The sequence below is a fragment of the Leucoraja erinacea genome, chromosome 13, assembly GCF_028641065.1.
Source record: "Leucoraja erinacea ecotype New England chromosome 13, Leri_hhj_1, whole genome shotgun sequence".
In the NCBI taxonomy this organism is placed as follows: domain Eukaryota; kingdom Metazoa; phylum Chordata; class Chondrichthyes; order Rajiformes; family Rajidae; genus Leucoraja; species Leucoraja erinaceus.
In genome coordinates, this window is record NC_073389.1 from 38348128 (window position 1) to 38373615 (window position 25488).

Consider the following 25488-nt stretch of genomic DNA (forward strand, 5'->3'; position numbering starts at 1 on the left):
ATCATCATATTGGCTTCCTTACTCTTGCTTACTTTGCCTTTCAAGAAGAACATGCATACCTTGCACTACCTTGAACATACATATTCACTAGCACATAGAACTGGGAGTTATTCAAAAATGACCATCCTCGAGGTCCTGCTTTATAACCCTATTGCCTAATCCCTTACTTTCACTCTGAAGGACCTTGTTATTTGTGCCAATGTGCACAAGGACATCTTACTGCTCATCCCTCCCACTGATAATGTTTTAGCAGCCGTTCCAAAAAAACCTGGACCCTGGCATCAGGGAGGCAACACCATTTTCAAGTCTTGTTTAGTACAGGATCTCCTGCCTGTCCCCCTATCACTATAAAATCTGTCTGACTTTTCACTTCCCTACTGTGCCTCTGAGCGGGAAGAAAGCTAGAAGAGAGGAGGTGCAGGGCATTTTACTGGTTGTCTTAGACCTGGTGACACAGTGGCTTGCTTCTGTGAATTTTTCACTCGTTTATTATATTGTTTACAGAGTGTTTACACATTCTGTTGTGTTGTTGCAAGTAAGAATGTCATTGTTCTACCTGGGACATATGGCAATAAAACAGTCTTGAGATTCAGCAGACATGAGACTAGCTCCGATAGACCTTCACTCCGGGAGTGCGCTGCTCGTCCACCGCTGGCTCGTCACCCAACTCCGGAAATCCGCTGCTCGTCCCGCCCGCTTCGCTCCGCCTGGGCCTCCGGTTTTCTTTGGTGATGACCAAGATGTTGCGGCTCCTGAGCAGTCTAATCCGGGGGAGCAACGGCGTGAGTACCGGGGCCATGGGAGGGAGGGAGGGAGGGGGCGGTCGGGCTCAGCTCCAACCCCCCGCCCCCCCGCCGTCTCGGGGAAGATGCCGGAGCCGAGGGCGCCCGGAGGCTGGGAATGGGGGCTGCGGGTGGGGAGAGAACGGGGCCCGGGGGGCAAGTGAGGAGCGTGTCTCTCTCCCTTGTGTGTGTGTGTCCCACGGAGGCCACTTACTCGGCCCATCCAGCCAATGTCGGCCCCTTCCGAGCAGCGCCAACAACCCCATTCCCCCGCGGTCAGTGGGAGAAACCGTGGGCAGATCTGGGCTGGGCTGGGCTGGGCTGCTGGCAATGGGGTGGCTTGGATTCTTCAGTTCGTTCAACGTTATATTAAAGCAACGTTACAAACAAAACCATTACCCCCAACCCTGACCGTAACACCCGCCTGTCAGGAGCACTAAGTGCTTCATAGGGTTTGTGTTCTTTCCCTTTAACCACAGTCCCCAGTCTCCACCTCCTCCCTGTCAGAGCTGAGGATTGTCCTCTACCCCTTCAAGGTTACCGGTGTTTTCAAGTGCGAAACAGTTACAGATATGGGTGGGGGAATGGCAGATTGAGTTTAACACGAACAAGTGTGAGGTTTTACACTTTGGGAGGTCGGATGTAAGGGGAAAGTCCGCAGAAAGACATTGATATACTGGGGAATTTTGGGTCCATGTCCGTAGCTCGTTGAAGGTGGCACACAAGAAGATTGAGTGGTAAAGAAGGTGTATGGTCGCTTTACTTCACCAGTCAGTGTGGAGCAAATGTTTCACAGAGTTGTAGGTGCCTGGAATATGCTGTTGAGGGTAATGGTGGAAGCAGATAGTTCAGAGGTCTTTAAGAGGCTGTTAGATAGGCACATGAGTGTGCAGAGAATGATTTGGATCACATGCAGAGGGGATTGGATTGGCATTATGTTCAGCAGAAATGGTGTGGACCAAAGGGCCTGTTCCTCTGTGCTGTACTATTCTATGTTCCATGTAAATGTTTTCTCAGTGACTGGTGCCTGACTGACCTTAAGCTTTATCCTACTCTCAATCAGCATCACCTGAATGCCTTTCACTATCTCAATTGTCAGATTGCTTGACCAACATTCATTCTGATGGGCAGTCACATGTTCTTGCTGTTTGATAGGAAGACCAAAGACATTGACTTTAATCCTTGCTAGAGTCCCAGTTCACTAGCCACTTGCTTCCATTTTCTTGACCTGTCTGACGAGATTTCCCTTTCACAATACAATTGGCGAGCATCAACATAGGCATATTATTTTCCAGGTGCCCTATTATCTTTTTAATAATACTTTCCAGCACAGTCCCTCCAATTGATGTTGGACTTCTTCCTCTCATGCAGTGCCTCAGAATAGAGGATGACCTGCTTCCTTTCTGTATTTGTGTGTTCTGGGGTGGCTGACAAGGCCAATGTGGGAGCTGTAGACTCTGCCACAGATGGGGCAGGTTGTGCCGGATGGGTCAGGCAGGTGATGCCCAATGAGTTGGATAGATTTGCTTATCCAGGGCTTTGGTGTGCTTCCAATATATGGCTTCAAGGTTCACAACATCATCCTTAATTTTCACTCATTAAATTGAATTGTCACTGGATTTTCTAGCATCAGTGTATTATTTTTCAGAGGCTCTGAACGCATTTTGAATCATTTCCTTTGTCTATCTGGTCATTTCTTTCTATGTTAGGGCTGGTAGTAGGGTATTTTTCCGCCTTCTACAGAGACCATTCCCTCCGCACCTCCCTGGTTAACTCATCCCTTCCCACCTGAACCACCCCCTCCCTAGGTACCTGCTTCTGCAACTGCAGAAGATGCAACACCTGTTGCTATACCTCCTCCCTCGACTCTGTCCAGGTTGGGTCCTTTTGGGTTAGGCAGAGGTTCACTTGCACCTCATCTACTGTATCCGTTGTTCGAGATGTGGACTCTTATACATCGGCGAGACCAAATGCAGACTGGGCGATCGTTTCCCGGAACACCTTTGCTCAGCCAGCGTGAACCAACCTGATCTCCTGATTGCTGGACACTTTAATCCTCCTTCCCATTCCTACACAGACCTTTCTGTTCTTGGCAGGGGCGGAAATCCCGGGAGGCCAGAGGGGACACGTTTCCCCCCCCCCCCCCCCCCCCCCCCATGTTTTGAGAGGTGGGTGACATCCCCGCCAGGTTAACCTGCCTGGGCTTGCGGGAAATATGGCCAGCGCGGAGAAGCAGCGCTGGTATCCCGTCAGTCCAGACAGGGCAGTAGTTAACCCGGTGAGACAGGCAGAGTTGAGCTGCATTTAGCGCTGGATTGAGCCTCCGAAGCCTCGCGCGCGCGCGCGCACGGCCACCAAAAAATTATGTCCCCCGTCCCCTCCATGTTTTGATAGTGAGTTCCACTCTTGATTCTCGGTCTCCTCCATTGTCGGAACAAGGCTAGATGCAAATTGGAGGAGCAGCATCTCATATTTCGCTTGGGCAGCTTACAGCCCAGTGGTATGAATATTGATTTCTCTCACTTCAGGTAGTTCCGGCATTCCCGCTCTCTCTCTCTCTCTATCCTTCACACACCCAAGTCGCACAAGCTTCTTTTTCACCCTACAAACAACTTACAATGGCATGTTTCCTTTATCATTACTTTTTTGCATATCTTTAATTCATTGTTCTTTATCTCTCCACATCACTGTCTATATCTCTTGTTTCTCTTATCCCTAACCAGTCTGAAGAAGGGTCTCGAGCCAAAACGTCATGCATTCCTTCTCTCCTGAGTTGCTACCTGTCCCGATGAATGAATCCAGTTTTTTGTGGCTACTATTTGTTTTCAAAGTCTGGTCGAGCATGCAAGCAAAGTGACCTTCACAGCATAGCTAACAGAGTGTAACTAGCCTCAATGCTGGGAATATTAGCTTGGGAAAGGACACTGGTCCTTCCAATGATGTTGGGGAATCTTATGCAGACGGTATTGGTGCTATCTGTCCAATGCCTTGAGACGCCCGCTGTGGGTGTTGTAGGTCTTAGATATGTATAAGAGGGCAGTGATCAGGAAGTGCTGAGTATCATGTCAGTTGCTTTTGATCATCAAATGTTGTTTTCCTCAATGCAACAATTGTGTTGGTGCATTGAGGACGATGCTGAATTTCATGGTCAACGTCTGTCTTTGCTGACTGGTGGCTCCTGAGTTATGATAAGTGGTCCATATTTTCAAGCTTCTTTGTCGTGAGCCTTTATTCAAGAGGGCATTGTGATGTAGTAGAGGCAGGTTGGTTCAGGATCTTTGTGTCTTTGGTGTTACGATAGCAACATTTAGACAGGCACATGAACAGGCAGGGAATGGAGGCATCATTGTCAACATAGACATTGTGGGTTGAAGGGCTGTTCTTGTGTTGTACTATACTGTTCTATGTTCTCTAATATTGAGTGCAAGAACATCCATGTGTTCTTGAGTGAAGAAGCTGGTGATTACTTAAACCGTGCAAATGTAAGCAATTTCTGCATGCTGCAGGTCAACTACTGAGGTTTGGGTGGTTTTCATTCTGGAGTTTAGTTCACTCTGAGTTGAACACTTCCTGATTAGTTCTGAAGAAAACTGATCTATGGTATAGTCATACAGCACAGAAACATGCACAAGTTCAAAGCATCCATGCCGATCATGCCCTGCCGAAGCGGAGTCCAGTTGCCCAGCTTTGACCTATATCCCTCTAAATCTTTCCTATCCATGTGCCTGGCCAAACGTCTTTTAAATTATGTTATTGTACCTGCCTCAACTATTTCTCATTCCATATACTCACCATATCTTCTTGGCCCTAAACTCATCTCTGGAACGCAATGATGGGACAGGTTTAGAGGGATATGGGCCAAACACAGGTAGGTGTGACTAGTGTAGTTGGGCCATGTTGGCCGGTGTGAACAAGTTGAGCCAAAGGGCCTGTTTCCATGCTGTAAGTCACTATGACACCTAGACAACACACTCTTATTCGTCGACTATAGCTCCCCCTTCAACACATCCAAACTCATCTCCGAACTCCTGGACCTAGAAACCAGCATCCTCCTCTGCCATTAGATCTTCGACTTTCTGACCCAAAGATCGCAAGGAGTGAATATAAGCAACAACACATCCTCCACAATAGTTCTCAACACTGGTGCCCTGCAAGGATGTGTTCTCAGTCCATTACTCTATTCCCAATGCAGACAGAATTGTGTGGCCAAATTTGCTCGAACTTCATCATAAAGTTTGCAGATGATACCATTGAAAACATAGCAGCAAGGTGCTAGGAAAACAACTTCTCTCTCAATGTCAGCAAGACAATGGAGCTAGTTATTGACTTCAGGAGCCATGGTGGAGTACATGTCCCAATCAGCATCACTGGTGCTGAAGTAGAAATGCTTGAGAGCTTCAGGTTCCTTGGCATTAAAACTACCAACAATCAGTTGTGGACCAACCACATTGCTGCATTAACCAGGAAGGCCACCAATGCTAGACACAAAATGCTGGATTAAGTCAACGGGTCAGGCAGCATCCCGGGATAAATGGAATATGTGATGTTTTGGGGTGATACCCTTCTTGGAAAGGTCAAAAATGGCAGTTAGCATATGCCAAAGATGGTGTTTTAATCTGGTTCTGAAAGATGTTGGATTGGGAGAGCATAACACTGACAGTGCAAAAAGTGTGGAGCAGGTTCGGTAATTTTTTTTGCAGTGTGGACTTCCCTCACCTTGAGATTGGATATTCAGTAGATAATCTAGTGATGCAATACAATCTTTAAGAGGTCTGGTGTGTATACAATTCTGAGGCTGTGCTGCATTGTGTTTGTACAACGTCATGGGCAATTATTTATAGTTCAGTGTTTGAAAATGACTTTGAATCTAAGCCCTATATGACTTTCAAGGTTGAATTGATAATCTGGCCTCCTCGACTCAAATTCATTAGATAATTTATAAAAGTTAACCGCCTATTTAAATAGCATAAATTAATAATACTGTAAAACTTCTCTAAAGCTGCTTAGCAAAGCGGAGGATTTAGGTTTGCCTCTTGTGTAGGTTTGCCTTTGAGTATAGAAGCTGGGATGTAATGTTAAAATTGTACAAGGCATTGGTGAGACCAAATCTGGAGTATGGTGTACAATTTTGGTCGCCCAATTATAGGAAGGATGTCAACAAAATAGATTGAGTACAGAGGACTAGAACATTTACTAGAATGTTTCCTGGGTTTCAACAACTAAGTTACAGAGAAAGGTTGAATAAGTTAGGTCTTTATTCTCTGGAGCGCAGAAGGTTAAGGGGGGACTTGATAGAGGTCTTTAAAATGATGAGAGGGACAGACATAGTTGATGTGGACAAGCTTTTCCCTTTGAGAATAGGGAAGATTCAAAGAAGAGGACACAACTTCAGAATTAAGGGACAGAAGAGTGGCGGCGGTGTGGAATGACTCAGGTTCATTGGTATCATTTAAAAATAAATTGGATAGGCATATGGATGAGAAGGGAATTAAGGGACAGAAGTTTAGGGGTATATATGAGGGGGAACTTCTTTACGCAGAGAGTGGTGGCGGTGTGGAATGAGCTCCCAGTGGAAGTGGTGGAGGCAGGTTCATTGGTATCATTTAAAAAAAACTTGACCCAAAAATTGTAGCGGCTGCCTCCTCCCTGGAGACCGGGAGACGCTTATGTAAATCATTGATGAGAAACTTTAATTCTTAGGGAATGGCGGGGAGGGTTATGGTATGAGTGCAGGCAGGCTGTGGACTAAGGGGAAAGCTCCGACCCCGGCAAAAACCCCTGTGTTCAATCATGGACTTGTTAGGCCGAGATGGCCTGTTTCCGTGCTGTAATTGTTATATGGTTATATGGTTGTGAGCTACCAACATGAATAAAAGACTGACTACTGTTTTGATGCCTCTCATAATTTGATATACTTCTATCAGGCTACCTCTCGACCTCTGGCACTCCAATGAAAACAATTAAAGTCCAAGTTTGTCCAACCTCATTGTTAATTTTCTCTAATCCAGACAATGTATGGATGAAAAAAAGACACAATGTGCTAGTAATTGTGTTCTGTAGTTCTGGCAGCCTCTCTGGAGGAAGTGAGACAAAAGTGCTGGAGAAGGATATAGGCAACATTTCGGGCCAAAACCTTCAGACTGGAGGAAGTGTGAACTCTAGAGGTTCACAAATGATGGTTTTAATTATTGCAGATAATCAAATACAACTTTTTGCTGGGTATTAATGTATTGTAGGTTAAATTAGATTAAACGTTAGTCACATGTATGATCAGCCAATTTTATGTTTTCTTTAAAATAAGTCCTATTTATTGGCATGGTCAATTTATTTTCATAGCTCTTGTAGACCTCCTGACTGATTTTGCCTAAAGATCTATTCCAATTCTTCAATCAATTGAGCTAACTAAATAAAATATAAAATTTCCTTTACCCTGTTCTCATTGCCCCTAATGAATTAAATGAAACTGAAAAATATTAAATCAGTTCCCCTTTAATTACTGTAATAGCTCTCTGACTATAGTCTGGAACAGGTAGAGAACAAGAATGAGAAATCACTTCAAGTACATCAATTTACAATAGCTCAGACTAAACATATATTTTCCTCTCTTCTCCCTCTCGTTGTTACCCGAGAAATACTGTGCATATTTTATCCTTTTCTCCAGACTGACCAAGCAAATCAATTTACAAAAACTTACAGCTGTAACTTTCCATTCAGAAGAATGGAGATGCTCTTCCTACACTTTTTCTGGCCTGGTGCAGGTTTTTGGACTGGTTCCCCATACCCATAGGGGAATTGCTGCAACATCACTGTCTAGATTTGGACTCTGGCTTTGGATGTCCCCTTTAGCAAAATTTGTTGGCGGTTACGTGGGGAAATGCCAACATTGGACGATAATGCTGTGAAAGTCTAATGGTATGGTGTTTCATGTTGTGACATGAACATATATTCTGCCAAGTAGATTTATATTCACTTCATTGAATTCTGATTTTTAGCCACGTTACAAGGGGAGTAGGCAAAAGCCACACATTTCTCTCCTTTGATATTTGCAAAGGGGAGCAGCTGATGATGCTATTTGTCTTTTGGTGTAAAGTTTGGTTTATGCGTGCATTTTTTAATATTGGAGCATTTGAGCATTTGTTCTTCCTTTCAAAATTACCAGAGGCATGTTAACAGGTCATTGACCTTGCTAGTGAATCTCTGGAATTCTCTGCCACAGAAGGTAGTTGAGGCCGGTTCATTGGCTATATTTAAGAGGGAGTTAGATGTGGCTAAAGGGATCAGGGGGTATGGAGAGAAGGCAGGTACAGGATACTGAGTTGGATGATCAGCCATGATCATATTGAATGGCCTACTCCTGCACCTATTTTCTATGTTTCTATGTTGCTCCTTTGATTTGCTATATGTGAATTTATAGCACACATTCACATTCCCCACCACCAACCCAATAATGCTGACTACACTTACCTTGCACTTCATCCATAGAACATTTTGAGATGATTCTGCTGAAGCAGTTAGACAAATTCAATTATCCTGTGAACCCAATGTAAGGCTAATACCTTAGTATAGAAAATTACTGTTCCATTTGTTAGTGGTTCTGCTGCGAATGCATGATTTCTCTCGCTCTTCATTTTTGATTGCACTGTCTGCACATTCCATTATGCATCTCATTGCTTTTGATTTTTGCTGAGCCTTCAAAATTCTGCATTCGATTTCTTCCAGCCTGCCAAAGTTCTTGTGGGATCTCGCAATTATGCAGACTTCGCATCTGAAGCTTCATTTGATATTAAGGTAATACAATTTTGGATATTTTCTCTTAGTTCCATGTGAAATATAACCCCTGAGGTTCTTTATTTAAATAGATCAGAGATAAGAGAATTGAAACATGACTGAATTTAAAAGTCAGTTACAAGCAATGAATTGCGAAAATATGTGGATGTAGGACGTCCTTTTGGAAGCTCTTTGCTATTTCATTTATTCTCATTTTAAATAGTTCTTGAATCTTACTAATGTAACATTATCTCCCTCATACGTGTGCTACATTTTTGTATGTTAACTTTCTAATAGGGCAAAAATAAATAAATCGTTTCCACCCCCCTTTCGTTCATTCTCTCCTCTCCTGCACAAAGGTGACCAAGTCAATACTTTTTTTTACATTGTTATCTCATATTGATTGTGCCCCAGATTAAATGAGTATTAATTACCAAATTAAGTGTTTGTGAACTGGAATTTGCATTCACGATGTTTAATTTGGCTTTTGTGTAGAGATGATGATATAAGTAAAAGGTAGACAAAAATGCTGGAGAAACTCAACGGGTGAGACAGCATCTATGGAGCGAAGGAATAGGTGACGTTTTGGGTCGAGACCCTTCTTCAGATGGAGAAGAGGCGGAGACAGTAGGCTGTGGGAGAGCAGGAAAGGGGGGAGAAAGCAAGGACTACCTGAAATTGGAGAAGTCAATGTTCATACTGCTGGGGTGTAAACTGCCCAAGCAAAATATGAGGTGCTGCTCCTTCAATTTGGGGTGGGACTCACTCTGGCCATGGAGAAGGCCCAAGGCAGAAAGGTCGGAATCGGAATGGGAGGGGGAGTTGAAGTGCTGAGCCACCAGGAGATCAGGTTGGTTAGTGCGAACCGAGCAGAGGTGTTAGGCGAAGCGACCGCCAAGCCTACGCTTGGTCTCACCGATGTAGAGCAGCTGACACCTAGAGCAGCGGATACAATAGATGAGGTTGGAGGAGGTGCAGGTGAACCTCTGCCTCACCTGGAAAGACTGCTTGGGTCCTTGGATGGAGTCGAGGGGGAGGTAAAGCGACAATTGTAGCATTTCCTGCGGTTGCAAGGGAAAGTACCAGGGAGGGGGTGGTTTGGGTGGGAAGGGACAAAGTGACCAGGTAGTTACGGAGGTCTGTGCCGAAATGGGAGGAGATGGGAAGATGTGGCCAGTGGTGGAATCCCGTTGGAGGTGGCAAAAATGTCGGAGGATTATCTGTTTTATGTGACGGCTGGTGGGGTGGAAAGTGAGGTCAACAGGGGGACTCTGTCCTTGTTACGAGTGGGGGGATGGGGAGTGACAGCAGAGCTATGGGATATAGAGGAGACCCTGGTGAGAGCCTCATCTATAGTTGAAGAGTGGAACCCCCGTCCCCTAAAGAATGAGGACATCTCCGATGCCCTGGTTTGGAGCACCCCTTCCTGGGTGCAGATGCGGCGTAGATGGAGGAATTGGTGGTGGGAGTAGGGGATGGAGTCCTTGCAGGAAGCAGGGTGGGAAGAAGTGTAGTCCAGATAGTCAATGGGTTTGTAATAGATGCCGGTCAGTAGCCTGTTACCTGCGATGGAGATAGTGAGATCTAGAAACGATAGGGAGATGTCGGAAATGGTCCAGGTGAATTTGAGTGCCGGATGGAAGTTAGTGGTGCATTGGATGAAGTCAGTGAGTTTGGCATGGGTGCAGGAGATAGCACCAATGCAGTCGTCAATGTAGTGGAGATAGATTTTGGGGATAGGGCCACGTTACGCCTCGAACAAGGATTGTTCGACGTACCCTACAAAGAGGCAGGCATAGCTGGGACCATGCGCATGCCCATAGCTACGCCTTGGATTTGGAAGAAATGGGAGGAGTCAAAGGAAAAGTTGTTGAAGGTAAGGACCACTCCGCTAGGCGGAGGAGAGTATTTGTAGATGTAGACAAAATGCTGAAGAAACTCAGCGGGTGAGGCAGCATCAACGGAGCGAAGGAATAGGTGAGGTTTCGGGTCGAGACCCTTCATAGAAATGTAGAAATTTACTCTTCACAGAAGAGTAGGATTTGGTATAATATTTTCAACTAATTTTATAATTTGCTTGAATGTTCAGGATGATTTTTGGTTCAAATTAGAATTGGTTAAAACAGATTGAAATGATCAAATGTATTGTAAAGTGTACTTTTTCTTATGCCCTATGGGAATAGCCTGCCCAGACCCACGTGTGGAGAATGAATCAAACACAAATGGATCCCAATACTTCGGGAATTTTAACGTGGGGGTGTTCGGGGAGGTATATTGGAAATTAAAAAGAGGAAAATAGTTTTAGCTTGGTTGAGTTTACTGTCACATGTACTGAAGTACAGTGAAAAGTTTTAATTTATGATGATATAAAATAATTGATGAAGAATAATGCAAGTTATTTGCTGATATTGTTGAAATATTGAGCCCCTGTCTACAAAATCATCTGGGGCATCTCTCATCCACCAAATTTGATGAAGATAAGGCAATTGAAAAAAATACAGTAAAAATATTTTGGTAAATTCCAGTATTTTGAAAATCAAAATATTATTGGGTTATGAAGTGAACAGGCTATCTATTGTGAATAATTCTGACAAAATGTTGATCAATGATAAATTTTGATTTGTCCAAATGCTAAAGATTGTCGACATTGACTAATTTCATCCAGTGCAGATATGACTTTAGTACAATGATTTTAGTGCATGCTCATATACTTCAATTTAAGTTCTCCAGAATTATTTAGTGCAACATTATCATAGTGTGTGCTGGTTATGGATTCTTAATTTGCATTTCAGGAAGACTGTTAATTTCTGGTGCTAGTGTTTGAGGCAATTTTTGTCATTTTAAATCCAGAAATGTGATTTGCATCGTGTTGAAGAAGGTCCTTCCAGCACAACCATCCTGACGAGAGAAGATGGCCTTAAATACTACCGGACAATGCAACTGATTCGTCGCATGGAGCTTAAGGCAGATCAACTATACAAACAGAAGATCATTCGTGGTTTCTGCCATTTGTATGATGGCCAAGTATGTAATAGAAAATTAATCAGCATTGTTCCTTCAGAGAATTGGTCTTTAAAACAAAGTCCAAAAACAAAATACTACATGGGCTTGAAATGTGACTGCATTTTTCATCCCTAGCATCTAACATTGTCTCTCCTATAAAATATGGAGAGTAAAATTCAGCTTCTGGAAAGTCTTTGGGAAAATTTCCATTGTTGTTCCATTGATAAAATATCTTTAACCGTGCATCAAACTTCATGCAAAGTAGGAATAATTTTACATGAGAATGTTTAAATTCTATCAGAGAATCAAGTTTAAATCACAAGATATATTATTAGTCATTAGGTTTGAGCTTCTCCTAAAATGGGTGTTCAGAAGGCTATTGTGCGAAAGATGTAAGGCTCACAGAATGGATCCATGCCATGTAATCTGACAAGGTGCTGAGCTATGGGACAGTTTTTTCTGCCCAGACACTGGCTTCTAAAAGTGAGATAACAAGTGTTCTTCTGCATATTCATATGGGAGTGAAGGGCATGGCTGTCAGGAGTAGGGAATCCTAGAAAAGGAGAGATACTGAATCTCTAGCCAGAAAGAAAAGTGCCATTGGTCATGTACAGGCAGCTGGGATCAACTGTATTACTGGAGGAATATAGGGGACGCAGGTTTATATTTAAGAAGGAAATCTAGAGAGAAAAACGAGGCCATGAGATAGTTTAGTCAGAGAAAATTAAGGAGAATCTAAAGATATTTTATATATCAAGGGAAAAAGTGTAACGAGGGAGTAACATGTTCATCTGTGTGTGGAGCGGCGGGAGTTGAATGATATCCTCAATGAATATTTCTCCTGTTTCCACCCTGGAGAAATCATGAAGATAAGGGAACTTGGGGGAAATTAATGGGGATGCTTTGGGGATATTCCACATTGCAGCAGAGGTTTGCTGCACATCTTAAAACAGTTGAAGATGGATATTTTTTTGAAGCTTGAACAGACATACCAAAAACACTGGGAACCAAGAGAAATTGCAGCAGCCTTGGCTGAGATGTATGCATCATCATTAGCCACAGGTACGGTGCTGGCTAGGGTGGCTAGTGTTGTGCTTCTGTGTAAGAAGGGCTGCAAAATAAAACCCAGGAACAAAAGACCAGTAAGCTGGAATAGGAAAGTGACGACGGGATTCTGAGGAATAAGATATACATACATTTGGAATGGCAGGGGTTGATAATGGATAGCTTGATTTTGTGCATGGGAGATCATATCTCATTAAACAAATTAGCTTTATGAAGAAGTAACCAGGAAGGTCGATGGGAAAATGCAGTTAATATCATCTATATGGACTACTGTTTTTTCCAACAACAGGAGGCTTGTTGTGTTGGAATTGAAGTTGCAATTAAGCCGACGGATCACCTTATAACAGCTTATCGGTCTCATGGTTTCACTTACACGCGTGGGATTAGTCCTAAAGAAATCATGGCTGAGCTCACTGGTAAGACATTTTTTGTTTAACTCAAAGCTAATTTATTAAGAAAATCAACAGTATTTTGTTTTAAATGTATCACATTCTACCCCATCTTGAGGTAGCATTGTGTCTTGGATAAATTAGGTTGGAGGTTTTTCACTGTTCCTTAGCACACACAATAATAAACAAACACCAAATACCACATAAATGAAATACAGAGTGCTGGAGAAAGTCAGGCAGTATCTCTCGAGCATATGGATAGGTGATATGTCATTTCGGGACTCGTTCGTCAGGCCTGGAGAAGAATCCCGACCTGAGATTGCCTATCCATGTCTAAAGAGATGCTGCTTGACCGACTCAGTTAAGCCTGTACTTTGTGTTTTATTTAGATGATATTTGGTATTATTGTCACGTGTATTGAGAAACTGTGCAAAAACATCTAACCTCTAATTTATCCAAGAGACTTGAGCCTGTACCTTTAAGGAGCACCCTTTGTATCGTATAAGGTCAGAATACACAGGATGTAGATTTGCAAACAGAATCTGACATTCTATTAATTATGGATTGTAAGAGCATTGCCCTGAACCACAAATACTTGCATCTTCAAGTATTTCTGGGTTTATGTAAAACAAATGTTTCTCCCTATTCCATGAGGTCTTGTCATTTTTCTTTTGACTGCCGACCTAGACCCACTGCAGTTCGCCTACAGAGCCAACCGATCCACAGAGGACGCAGTCTCAACAACACTGAACCTCGTGTTGTCACATCTCGATCGGAAAAACACCTATGCCAGGATCCTCTTCATAGACTTCAGCTCCGCTTTCAACACAATCATCCCGCAGCAGCTGGTGGAGAAGTTGGAGCTGTTGGGGGTTGATGCTGGCACATGTAGCTGGGTCCTGAACTTCCTGTCGCAGCGGCAGCAGACAGTCAGGGTGGGCAGTAGGACATCAAAAACCATAGCCGTGAGCACTGGCTCACCCCAAGGCTGTGTCCTAAGCCCCCTTCTGTTTAGTCTGCTGACACACGACTGTACTGCCAGACTCAATAATAACTTCATCAGCAAGTTCGCTGATGACACAACAGTAGTGGGTCTCATCATGACAACGATGAATCGGCGTACAGGATGGAGGTGGAGCTGCTCACAGGTTGGTGCAAATCCCACAACCTCATTCTTAACGTGGGAAAAACTAAGGAGATGGTGGTTGACTTCAGGAGGGCGGGGAAACAACACCATACACCTCTGCACATCGACGGAGCTGATGTGGAAAGGGTCAGCATGAAGTTCCTAGGACTACACCTGTCTGATGACCTGACGTCCACGGCCAACACCACAGCTCTGGTCAAGAGAGCCCAGCAGCGACTTCACCCCCCTCCGAAGACTACGGAAAGCAGGCCTCCCCACCACACACCTACGGACTTTTTACAGGGGGACTGTTGAGAGCACACTGACATACGGCATCACTTCCTGGTTCGGGAGCTGCAAGGCGTACGAACGACACAACTAGTGAAGACCGCAAGCAGGATTATTGGTGCTCCACTCCCCTTCCTGCTGGACATATACAAGAAGAGATGCATCAACAGAGCCATCTCCATCATCAAAGACCCTTACCACCCATCGCATGACTTTTTCACCATCCTCCCATCTGGGAAGAGGTACAGGAGCATCAGCTGCAAAACCAGCAGGATGCTCCTCAGCTTCTTCCCACAGGCTATAAGACTGTTAAATGAACTTTCCCCCCTGCCAAGTATCGCGCACAAACACCCCGCTGCCGGTCGGAACGGCTGTTGAATGTTATTGAATGTTATTAGAGGGTTAAATTGTTCATGACATGTATTTTAACTTTAATTGCTATTTATTTTGTAACGAAAACTGAATGGACACTGGTTGAGAAACGTTTTTTTGTTTCCTCTGAGTATGCGAATACTCAGGAAATGACAATAAAGATTTACAATTACAATTTACAATTACAATATTCTTGAATTGGCTGATTTCTGACTGTTTCTCACAAACGTGTGTATGATCTGAACAGGTAGACGTGGTGGATGCGCAAAAGGCAGAGGTGGATCCATGCACATGTATGCTAACAACTTCTATGGTGGCAATGGCATTGTTGGTGCACAGGTAAATATGGGTCCATGGGATTTCACCAACTTGGAAAATGTTTTGATCTAAAATTTTGCAGTTTAATTCATGACTATGCAGTGAAACTAAACATCTGATAAGCAATCGATTGAAAAGCAATATGTCTGATTTATTGTTGTTTCTTTGTATCAGGTTCCTCTTGGAGCAGGGATTGCATTGGCTTGTAAATACTTGGAGAAGAATGAGATTTGTGTTACCCTTTATGGTGATGGTGCTGCCAATCAGGTAAAGCATGCTTTCTGTTCAGTTGTATGTCAGTGTGAAACAATAGAGGTAGCTGATCCTGAAGTTCAACTGTGTATCAGTGTGTCAATACATTGTGGCACAATGATGACATGCTGGGCTAGACTGCATGGTCTGGATTCTCTGCCTGGAAGTGCTGGAAGAGGAACAGGGGAGTTATCCCAGATATCCTGGCCAATAATTATCACACATTACTGAAGTTGTATATTTGATGTTACATTTGGTGGGAGCTATGTCACTGCAGATTGCAAGATACATTTTCTATCTTCCAACAGTGATTACTCTTAAAGTACTTAATTGCTTGTAAAGTGCTCTGGGGCATGGCACAAGGGTTTTGAAAGGTGGTGAGTGAAAACAACGTGTTTAATCATTTTACGAGGAGTCATTTGCAAATCAGAATTTTGATTAAAAAGGTTGAAAACTCCAGATAAGCAGAGGACAGGATAGGAGGGTCAACCTCTCGGCCTGAGTTGAAATCCAGGCAGCTCAGCACCATTTGTACTTGGCTATTTTTATTTTATGTTTGCTCTTTTCTGAGTCTACAAATCTAAAAGGTTTGTTCATGATGCTATTGCCTCCTAGACGATAAATCCTAAATCATGAAGCAAAATCTACGAGCGTTAGCAAGTTAACCTAAATAAATAATTGGGATCGATAAACTGATTATGTAGTTCTATAGGTATACTCTGTGGCTAGGAATATATCAGGCATTAGAGGCTTCTTCTGGCTTAATGCACTCTTCAGTACAATATATGAACATGCGTTGGATTGGTGATTAATCAAATATGAATACAATGTTCAGTCTTTATTATGTTGTAAGGAATGCGCTGATGGATTACATCCCAAATGTAAGACCTTTTCCATTGACAGGACTTTCTGAAGTGTTGCACTATTGAAATCAACGTGGAATGCATGGGTATGATATATTTGAGGATTTACTATATCTTTTTCTACCACATTATATCAATCTTTTTTTTAGGGTCAAATTTTTGAAACCTACAACATGGCTATGCTTTGGAAACTGCCCTGCATATTTGTCTGTGAGAACAACAGATACGGTATGGGTACATCTGTGGAGAGAGCGTCAGCCAGCACTGACTATTATAAGAGAGGTGACTACATCCCTGGTCTGAGGGTAAGATGCTGCCCACTTTGTGAAAACTGCAAATGTTATGAATTACGAACCAATCATCTTTTTTCTTTCCAGTCTAAAGTGAAGATATAATAATAATAATAATAAGTTTATTTATATAGCACAGTTATAGTCAATTTTCATTGACCCCAAAGTGCTTTACATAATTTAAAAATCAGTTCCATACAAAGCATAAAGATGGGTTAACAAAATAATAAAATGCATAAACAGGACACAACATGTAACATAAACATCCACCACAGCATTCATCACTGTGGTGGAAGGCACAAAAAATTTTGGCCGTCCTCCTCCATTCGCCAGCTATTCCATCTGTAGCTGGCATTTTTCACAGATACCTAATATAATTGCAATGATGTGGCACAGTGATGCAGCTGCTGATGCATGGTACCAGAGACTTGCGTTCAATCCTGACCTTGGGTGCTGACTATGTGGAGATTGCACGTTGTCCCTGTCACCATTTATTTTTTTTTGGATGCTCCAATTTCCTATCACATCCCAAAAATGCCCTGATTGGTAGGTTAATTGGCTTCTGTAAATTTCCCCAAGTACATTGGTGAGTTGAATAGAATACATTATTGTCACGTGACAAGTCACAGTGAAATTCTTTGTTTTTCATACCCAAGATGTAAAGAGCCACCACATAAAGGGTGCCGATAAAGTTACCAAGTAGCCCGCGCCTGATCCTCCTTTGATCTCACCCCCCCCCCCCCCCCCTTCCCTCTCTCTCCTGGCTGTTCCCCCCCCTCGCCAGGTCCTCCTTTGTTCTTCTCCACCGCCCCTCACGGCAGTCCCCCCACACCAGGCAGTCCTATATTATAGAATATGGGAAGTTAATGAGCATGAAGGTGACATTTTAACATGTACTAATGGAGCATGGTGTAAATTGATATTTGATTGTTAATATGGACAGTGGGCTGTAGGGCCTGTTTCTGCACAATATCTTTCCATGACTATACAAGGTATTCATTGGGTGAAAATATCTTAAGCAATAAGAGAATTAATAAGAAGTCTGGTTGGAGTGCACTAGATTGTAAAACCTACCCTGAAATGTTAGTGCAAAGTGTTCCAAAAATAATCCACCATGCATTCTGCACATTGTGCATCCTGAACGAGATATGGTTCTTACCTTGTTACTACAGAGGTATGAGGTCTTTTGTTTCCTCAGCCAGTGTACATGTACACAAATAATCCATGCAGTTATGTTGTAACTTACATACAACAAATAATGAGAGGAACTGTTAACACTTCTGCTGATCATTCAAATGCTTTATTTAGAGATAAAATAATTAAATTGTAAACCTGGAGTGCACATTGACTGAGGGCAAGTGGTATTCACAGGGATACGTAACTATAATCTGTCATAATTTGGATAACAGTGGTACAAATTACATATGTGGTAAGCACATTTTTTTACTTGTATTCAGATAAAAGTGAGTCGTTTCCTGTAAGCAATGTTTATTATCATGAGTGTTGAATTACATTCTTACTTGCAATAGTAATTTTAGTAAGAACAATTATTATTATTGAGGGGGCATTGGTACCAATGCAACTTTTTTGTGATGCAGTACATTGCTACAAAGCAGGATACTAACTCTTGCATGTAGATCTAATGAAGCATCTTGATTGACCTTTCATGCAATTTATCGATGGTTGTCAATAGTCAGCACTGATGCTAACTTAGGAACAGAATGTTATAGTCTCCAAGGAAAGGAAAAGTTTAAGCTAACACATGGTATGAGATAAATGTGGAAGATGGGCAATATGCATTTCTTGTTTGAATCATAAGGTTGGTTTATGTTTGCCTCCATTTCTTTTATGAATCTGCCTTGTACCTTTGTTTTTGCAGGTTGATGGCATGGATGTGCTATGTGTCAGAGAAGCAACACAGTTTGCAGCAGACCACTGCAGGTCTGGAAAGGTAATGCCTGTGTATTATTTACTGAAATGTGACATTTCCTTTGTACAGTTCATTTGTTAGCAGTGCAGAATCGTAGTTCTTAGTGGGCTTTTAACAAGTTTGGTAGTTTCATGAGACTAGATTTGTTTTGGTCTTAAATTTGTGGGGCAGCACAGTGGTGCAGCAGTAGTGTTGTTGCGTTACAGCATCAGAGACTCTGGTTTGATCCTGACTACGGGTGTTGTCTGTACGGAGTTTGTACATTCTCTCTGCGGCAGCATGGGATTTCCCTGGGTGCTCCACACTCCAAAGACGTACAAGTTTGGAGGTTATTTGGCTTTGGTAAAAAAAATTGCCAATTGTCCTTAATGTATGGGGTGATCGTTGGTTAGCGTGGACTTGGTTGGGCCGAAGGGCCTGTTTCCATGCTGTATCTCTAAAACCAAATTAAAACATGCCTGCTACCAAGATGGAATTTAAACCTTTCTCTGGGCCAGTAGTCTGGAACCATAGCTCGTGCTCTAGGGACATAACCACTGTTACAGTGCCACACCAGCTGGTTATAAAGTTGATAATATTGTCAGAGATTTGCATGATCAATTTGGGAATGATATTTGAGTATCGAGACTAATTTGTTGTTTATTCACAACCTTGTTGAGCTTAGTCAAAAGGAATGTATCCCTATGTACTTGTGAAACAATGTCATAAAGTATAACCTATAATGAATTTGAGGTTAACAATAGAATATTTGATCCATTGAAGCAATTCAATCAACTGTTTGTTAGAAATTCTTTGGAATTATAGTAAAACTATAATCTGCTATGTCACCATAAGGAAATCTTGATTGTTTGGCCCCTAGCCTTTCAGACATCGTTTTGTGCATTGTCTTCTGGCCACCGTTCCCAGACTTCCTTTAAACCTACTGGGTTAATTGGAAAGTATTGTAATACCATGTGACATTTACAAAAACTAAAATTGCTGGGGTATTAATAAAAATAATTTCCTGATATAATAACAAGTAAATCTGCTAATTCAGCATCACTAAAGTCCAGAGTGAAGAATTATCCAAATTTTGCTATAGATTTTTCTACAATTTTGTTATTGGTTGACTTTCTAAACGGATGCTGATAATCAGTGAAATTTGTCGTCAACGACATTAAGACTTCACATTTGAGTGTTTACATGAAGATGATTCTGTTCCCTTGCACGAGTAAAGCTGTGAGGAAATTATGTTTCAATCTGGAGTTGAATTCTATGTTTTTAATGGGAAATGCAAATTGGAAAGAATGCTAAAGATGCACTGGGATACTTTGTTGTTACGTCAATGATTTCTAATACTATATGTTCAACTTCAGGGCCCTATCTTGATGGAACTTCAAACTTATCGTTATCATGGACATAGCATGAGTGATCCAGGGGTCAGGTAATAACTGTTAGATCTGAATGAGATATCAAAACACACAAGATATGTTTCAACTTGAAATCAGACATGCTGCCTTGATTGTGTTCAAGCTAGCAAAATTGTGTGCCCAGTTTTGCTAGCTAGCCCTTGCTAACCCTCGAGCTCCCCTCCCATCCCCCTAACCCTCGAGCTGTCTCCTCCTCCTTCTCCCCCTGCCCCCCCATCAGTCGGGCTCCTCCTATTTCTCCTCCATTTCCTTCACTTCTGAGTTTCCCAGCCCCCCTTCATGCTGCCTTGATTAATTATGTTTTTAATATATCTATCTATCTATCTTATATATATCAGACTTTCAGGAAAAATTCTAAGGTACAATATGTTCACTTGGAAAGGCAAGGACTCATTAGTAGTCATCAGGTTTTGTTCAGGGGTAATCCTGTTTTACAAATCTGAGTTTATTTAGGGAGGTAATCAGGAAAATTGAAGTTGGGATTGTAAACATGGTTTATATGGATTTAATTAGGTAATTTAATTTGGCTAAGGCTCGTACAGTCGACTGATCCAGAAGGATAGGGTACGTGGGTTCCCAGATATGTTGGCAAACTGAATCCAAATCTATCTTAGTTAAGGGGTGATTTTCAAACTGGTAATCTGTAACCTGAAGTATGCCACTGGGATCGTTGCTCACCTGGGTGAGAATGTAGGTGATGGCATGATGGCTGCAAGAGGGAGTGGTAGAAGTTGGTGTAATTACATTGTTTAAAGGACATTTGAATAGGTACTAGCAAATTAAAGGAGTAGAAGGATGGAATGTGGGCAAACGGCATCAACATACTTGGGCATCTCATTCAGCATGGACAGGATTTGCCAAAGGGCCCATTTCTGTTCAGTACATTACAAACACACAGTATTAATTTGAATCCAACTATAAAATTCACTCATGGTTTATTAGTCTGATGCATAAGCTTGTCAGCAATCATTATATAGTGTCTCAAAGACATTAAAAAATTTATATTGAACCTTAGTTTATGTTCATACCATTCAAATATGTCATAGAAGGGAAGTTCGATACCTTCTCTGACCAGTAGTCTTAAATGTAGAATATCAATGCCATCTGTGAGGTCTTCAATGTCAATAGTAAAATACAAAATACTTCCTCTTCATTTTTGCCAAAGATCCATATTGGTGCGGAGGTAATTTTATTTCATCAAAATATATTACCTAATCCCTTATCAAAAGTTAACTTAGTCTCAATCTTTAAGAATTGTGCAATTGTAATTGTACTGCAAGTTTCCAAAGTAATTCGGATCTCATTTATAAAGTCAGCGTCCGAGACATTTAAAGAAATACTTGTTTGCACGTTGATGTTGACAGTTACCGTACCAGAGAAGAAATCCAAGAAGTGAGAAGTAAAAGTGACCCTATTACCATGTTGAAGGACAGAATGCTGAAGAATAACCTGTCCAGCATCGAAGAACTGAAGGTATGTTTCTTGTTTGTTTGTATTTTTTAATTTTTGTGTATTTCCCGTTGGGATGCAAGCACTAAATTTAAAGTAGATGCGAAGAGGATGTTTCCAGTGTGGGAGAATCTAGGACCAGAGGGCACAGCCTTGGAATAAATGGTGTGCCTTTAGAATGGAGATGAGGTGAATTTCTTTAGCAGTGGGTGGTGAATTGTGGAATTCATTGCGTGGAGGCCAAGTCATTGGGTATTTTTAAAGTTGAGATTGATAGGTTATGAGCAGAAGACTGGAGAATGGGATTGAGAGGGTAAAATAGATCGGCCAAGGTCGACTGGCAGAATAGGCACGATGGGATAATTGATCTATTTCTGCTCCTACGTCTTATGAACTTCAATGGGGACGGGGCTCAAATTAGTCTGAATCAGTAAAATAATACAGGATTATGGATAATCTCTTGCCAGTTTTACATAGTGGTCAATTTTGTTTTTCACAGATTACACAATCTGTGAATTCATGTTACTGCTGCCAGCACCCAGTATTTTTGCAGTATGGTGAATTAAGATCCATCTGCAGTGATGGTGCTACCTTTCCCTTTTTACTATAATATTGCTGTTAAAGGTATTACTTGCAGATATATTAACAGCTGTGTTGTTTTGTAGGAAATTGATGCTGGGGTCAGGAAAGAGGTGGAGGAAGCAGCACAGTTTGCCACCACAGACCCGGAGCCAGCACTCGAAGAACTGGCTAACTACATTTACTCCAACGAATCAGCCTTTGATGTCCGTGGCACCAATCCATGGATTAAGTACAGATCCGTCTCATAAAAAGCTATAAAGCCATTGGAATCAGTTATACAGCCATCTGAACCCAACATGTTTGTTATATGATCTCTGAAAGTTGGATTTAGAATCCTAATTTTCTTATTATGCAGTCTTGTTTAATATTACCTACTGTACATATGCAGTTTATAAACCACAATGAATCATTTATCTCCCACGATTTATTTATGGTTTGTATTACTTGGGTGTTTTTAATCAAGGGTACTCTTAAATAATTCAGTTTGCTGTTTTAGTTGCAGTATCTTAAATCAGTATAATAATAAAAATAACTGAAATCCGGATGGCTTTACAAAATAGTGCTGTGTCCATTCATTCATTTTTCCATGTTCTAACGTGATTTAAGGCTGATAACTGTTCAGTTTTTTTTTTGTTTATTTTCAAGATATCTCTGTCACAATGAATTTAATTTGTGAACTATTGCAATATATGACAACTATGTATTTTATAGGCATCAGACAGAAGCACCCCAAACCAAGATATAGACCTATACAGCACAAATAAAGGCCTTTCAGCTTAACTCATCCATACTGACCAGGTTACCACATACTTCTTAACGTCATCATTTTACCTGCCTCTACAACTTTCTCTGGCAGTTCATTCCTTGTGCGCATCATCTTCTGTGTGGAAATAGTTAGCCCTTGTGTCTCTTTTAAATCAATGCTCATGCTAGTTTCAAAATAATTTGTTTTCTGACAAAGTTATTCATTAAAGAATGGCCAAACACTTTAGCAAACTCCACTGTAATATCATTTACTCAAGAAATCAACTCACTTAAAATTTAGTCTAGGAATTAATGTGCCCACACCTCAAATTGTATAAATACAAATCACAATGATCAAATTGCTGTTTTCAACAATGACAGCAGCAATGATTTTCATTATCAAGCATATTTACAATTATACACACAGAATTTGCAATACTATATTATAAAATTTGTGAAGATAATTACCACTCAGGGACAACTTTTGAAATAATATAAAATGAATAAAGATATCCTATTGTGTTCAAGAAGGAACTGCAGATGCTGGAAGATAGAAGGTACACAAAATTGCTGGAGAAACTCAGCGGGTGCAGCAGCATCTATGGAGCGAAGGAAATAGGCGACGTTTCGGGCCGAAACCCTTCTTCAGACTGATGGGGGGTGGGGGGGCAGAAGGAAGGAAAAGGGGAGGAGGAGCCCGAGGGCGGGTGGATGGGAGGGTGGGAGGAGACAGCTAGAGGGTTAAGGAAGGGGAGGAGACAGCAAGGGCTAGCAAAATTTGCTAGCTGTCTCCTCCCTATTTCCTTCGCTCCATAGATGCTGCTGCACCCGCTGAGTTTCTCCAGCAATTTTGTGTACCTAAAGATATCCTATTGACAGGATCGTTCAGCAAGATGTTGAACCCATAACTAAGGCAATTCATGCCATGATATGAAGTTATATTTTTATCATTTTGATAACTAAATACAAGGAAGAACATGTTCCAGCCTATCCTGTCAAGCCTTCCGGTGTCAGTGAAATCCTTGTGAATTGTCCTTTCCTTTTTAAAGAGATCTTTCAGGTTTAAAGTCCTGGTTTAACTTACCAAAATGCAACAGACTACATTTGTCTTAATTAAATTTCATTTCTTGACACATTTTCCAATTTGTTCTAGATCCCGCTGTGATAATAAGCTTCTTCACTATCCACTCTACCACCAATTTTGTTGTCATCCACAAAAACAATGCCAACTTAATTCTCAAATTGTTACAATTATGTCAGATGACAAACAATAGTTGATCCACCTTGTTCCCTATGGTACATCAGTAATCATAGACCTCCAATCTGTAAAGCAACTCCCCACTACCAACTAACTGCTGCATACAAATCAATTTTGTCTCCATTCGGCCAGGGATTTATCCACCCATATGTGATGTAGATATGCTTCAAGATATCACCTTTGGCTTCCTTTAGCTACCATAACCTCCACAGTAAATACTGGTGAGAAATACGCATTTAAAACCTAGCCCATCTCTTGTTGCTCCACAAATGGACGTTTAAGGGGCCTGATTTTCTCCCTAGTTGCCTTGGGTCTTAATGTAGAATCTCTTAGGATTCACCTTTTTATCTGTTAAGGCTATCTCTCATCCTCATTTTGCTCTCTTAAGTGTACTCCTTCATGCCTTGTACTCCTCAGGGGATTCTTGATCCCAGCTCCCTATACCAGACCCATGCCTCCTTTTTAGTGACACATTCTTCAACAGCATTCATTAATGAGGCTTCCCTAATGCTGCCCCAGATTTCTCAGTATCTCATTTTTAAAAGCCTTCCACTAACCAGATGTCCCTTTACTTGAAAATAGCTCATATTAATCAACATTTACAAATTCCTATCCAATGGCATCAAAATTAGCCTTGCCACAAATTATGACAAACTTGTGGATCAGTCCTATCTATTTTCATTACTATTCTAAAACAGATAGATTGTTCTAAATTGTTCCCCCACTAACACTTCAGTCACTTGCCCTGTCCCATCTCCCAATAGGAGATCTAATATTGCCCCCTCTAGTGGGGTCTTCTACATATTGTTTTACAAAACCTTCCTGAAAAAAACACTTAACAAATTCCATCTCATTCAAACCCTTAGCACCCTGGCAGTCCCAGACAAAATTAGGCTAGTTAAAATTGCCTGCTATTGCAACAATTTGAGATTTCTCTCCATATTTGCTCCTCTAATTCCTGCGCTCAGGGACCTACAGTACAATCCCATCAAAGTGATCACTCACTTTATTTCTGAGTTCACCCATACAGCCCCACCAAGCAACCCCCCAGAAATGACAGGGAACAAGTGTTCTTAAATAAGTCAGCTTTGAGTGCAAGATTCACCTACTATGTCCATGATGAATATCAGTGCAGCTAAGCACACAGAAGTTATAGACTGTATCTCAAGAACAGTAAATGCTTCAGTACATACACATTTACCCTTAGAAGAGTAGCAGCTTTAGTCATTCTTATAAAATAACACTTTGAAAAGGCTGGATTGCATATTTTTCATTTTCACTTGTTCAGTCCTTAGCATTTTTTCTAAATTTCAATATGGCATTCCAGAGTCGACAAATAGTTCCTCCTCTGAAATGTAACAAAAAAATGCAGTTAGACACTCTTCCCAATGGGAACATGTACTAATTTAATAGAACATCCATATCTAACACTGTTGCGTATCAATACAATACCTTTTCACTGACCCTCCTCCCACCAAGTCTCAAAAAGCTTGTCAACCTTGCCCCCAAATCCATGCACATAATCCCTTCTGTATACTCAAACACAAGAAAGTGAATATTCAATAAATGTTGGGAAAATTCATCAAATCCTGGGATATGTA

The 25488-nt window shown here is 41.6% G+C and overlaps 2 protein-coding genes across 2 annotated transcripts in view; one reads left to right on the top strand and one right to left on the bottom strand.

Annotated features, from left to right (window-relative positions):
* The first annotated feature begins 629 nt into the window (after positions 1–629).
* On the top strand, positions 630–22444 carry LOC129702884 (pyruvate dehydrogenase E1 component subunit alpha, mitochondrial-like). Its single transcript, XM_055644954.1, has 11 exons — positions 630–782; positions 8502–8570; positions 11400–11573; positions 12907–13033; positions 15040–15131; positions 15285–15377; positions 16375–16530; positions 18395–18466; positions 19801–19868; positions 21219–21327; positions 21969–22444. The coding sequence occupies exons 1-11, from the start codon at positions 732–734 to the stop codon at positions 22131–22133; spliced, it is 1176 nt and encodes a 391-aa protein (XP_055500929.1). The 5' UTR covers positions 630–731; the 3' UTR covers positions 22134–22444.
* Positions 22445–23269: 825 nt separating this feature from the next.
* The window catches only part of map3k15 (mitogen-activated protein kinase kinase kinase 15), a 102020-nt gene continuing 99801 nt past the window's right edge, over positions 23270–25488 (bottom strand). Inside the window, exon 28 of the mRNA XM_055644944.1 lies at positions 23270–25235. Within this exon, the coding sequence (XP_055500919.1) occupies positions 25172–25235 (64 nt within the window). The 3' untranslated portion in view covers positions 23270–25171. The remainder of the gene's footprint in view (positions 25236–25488) is intronic.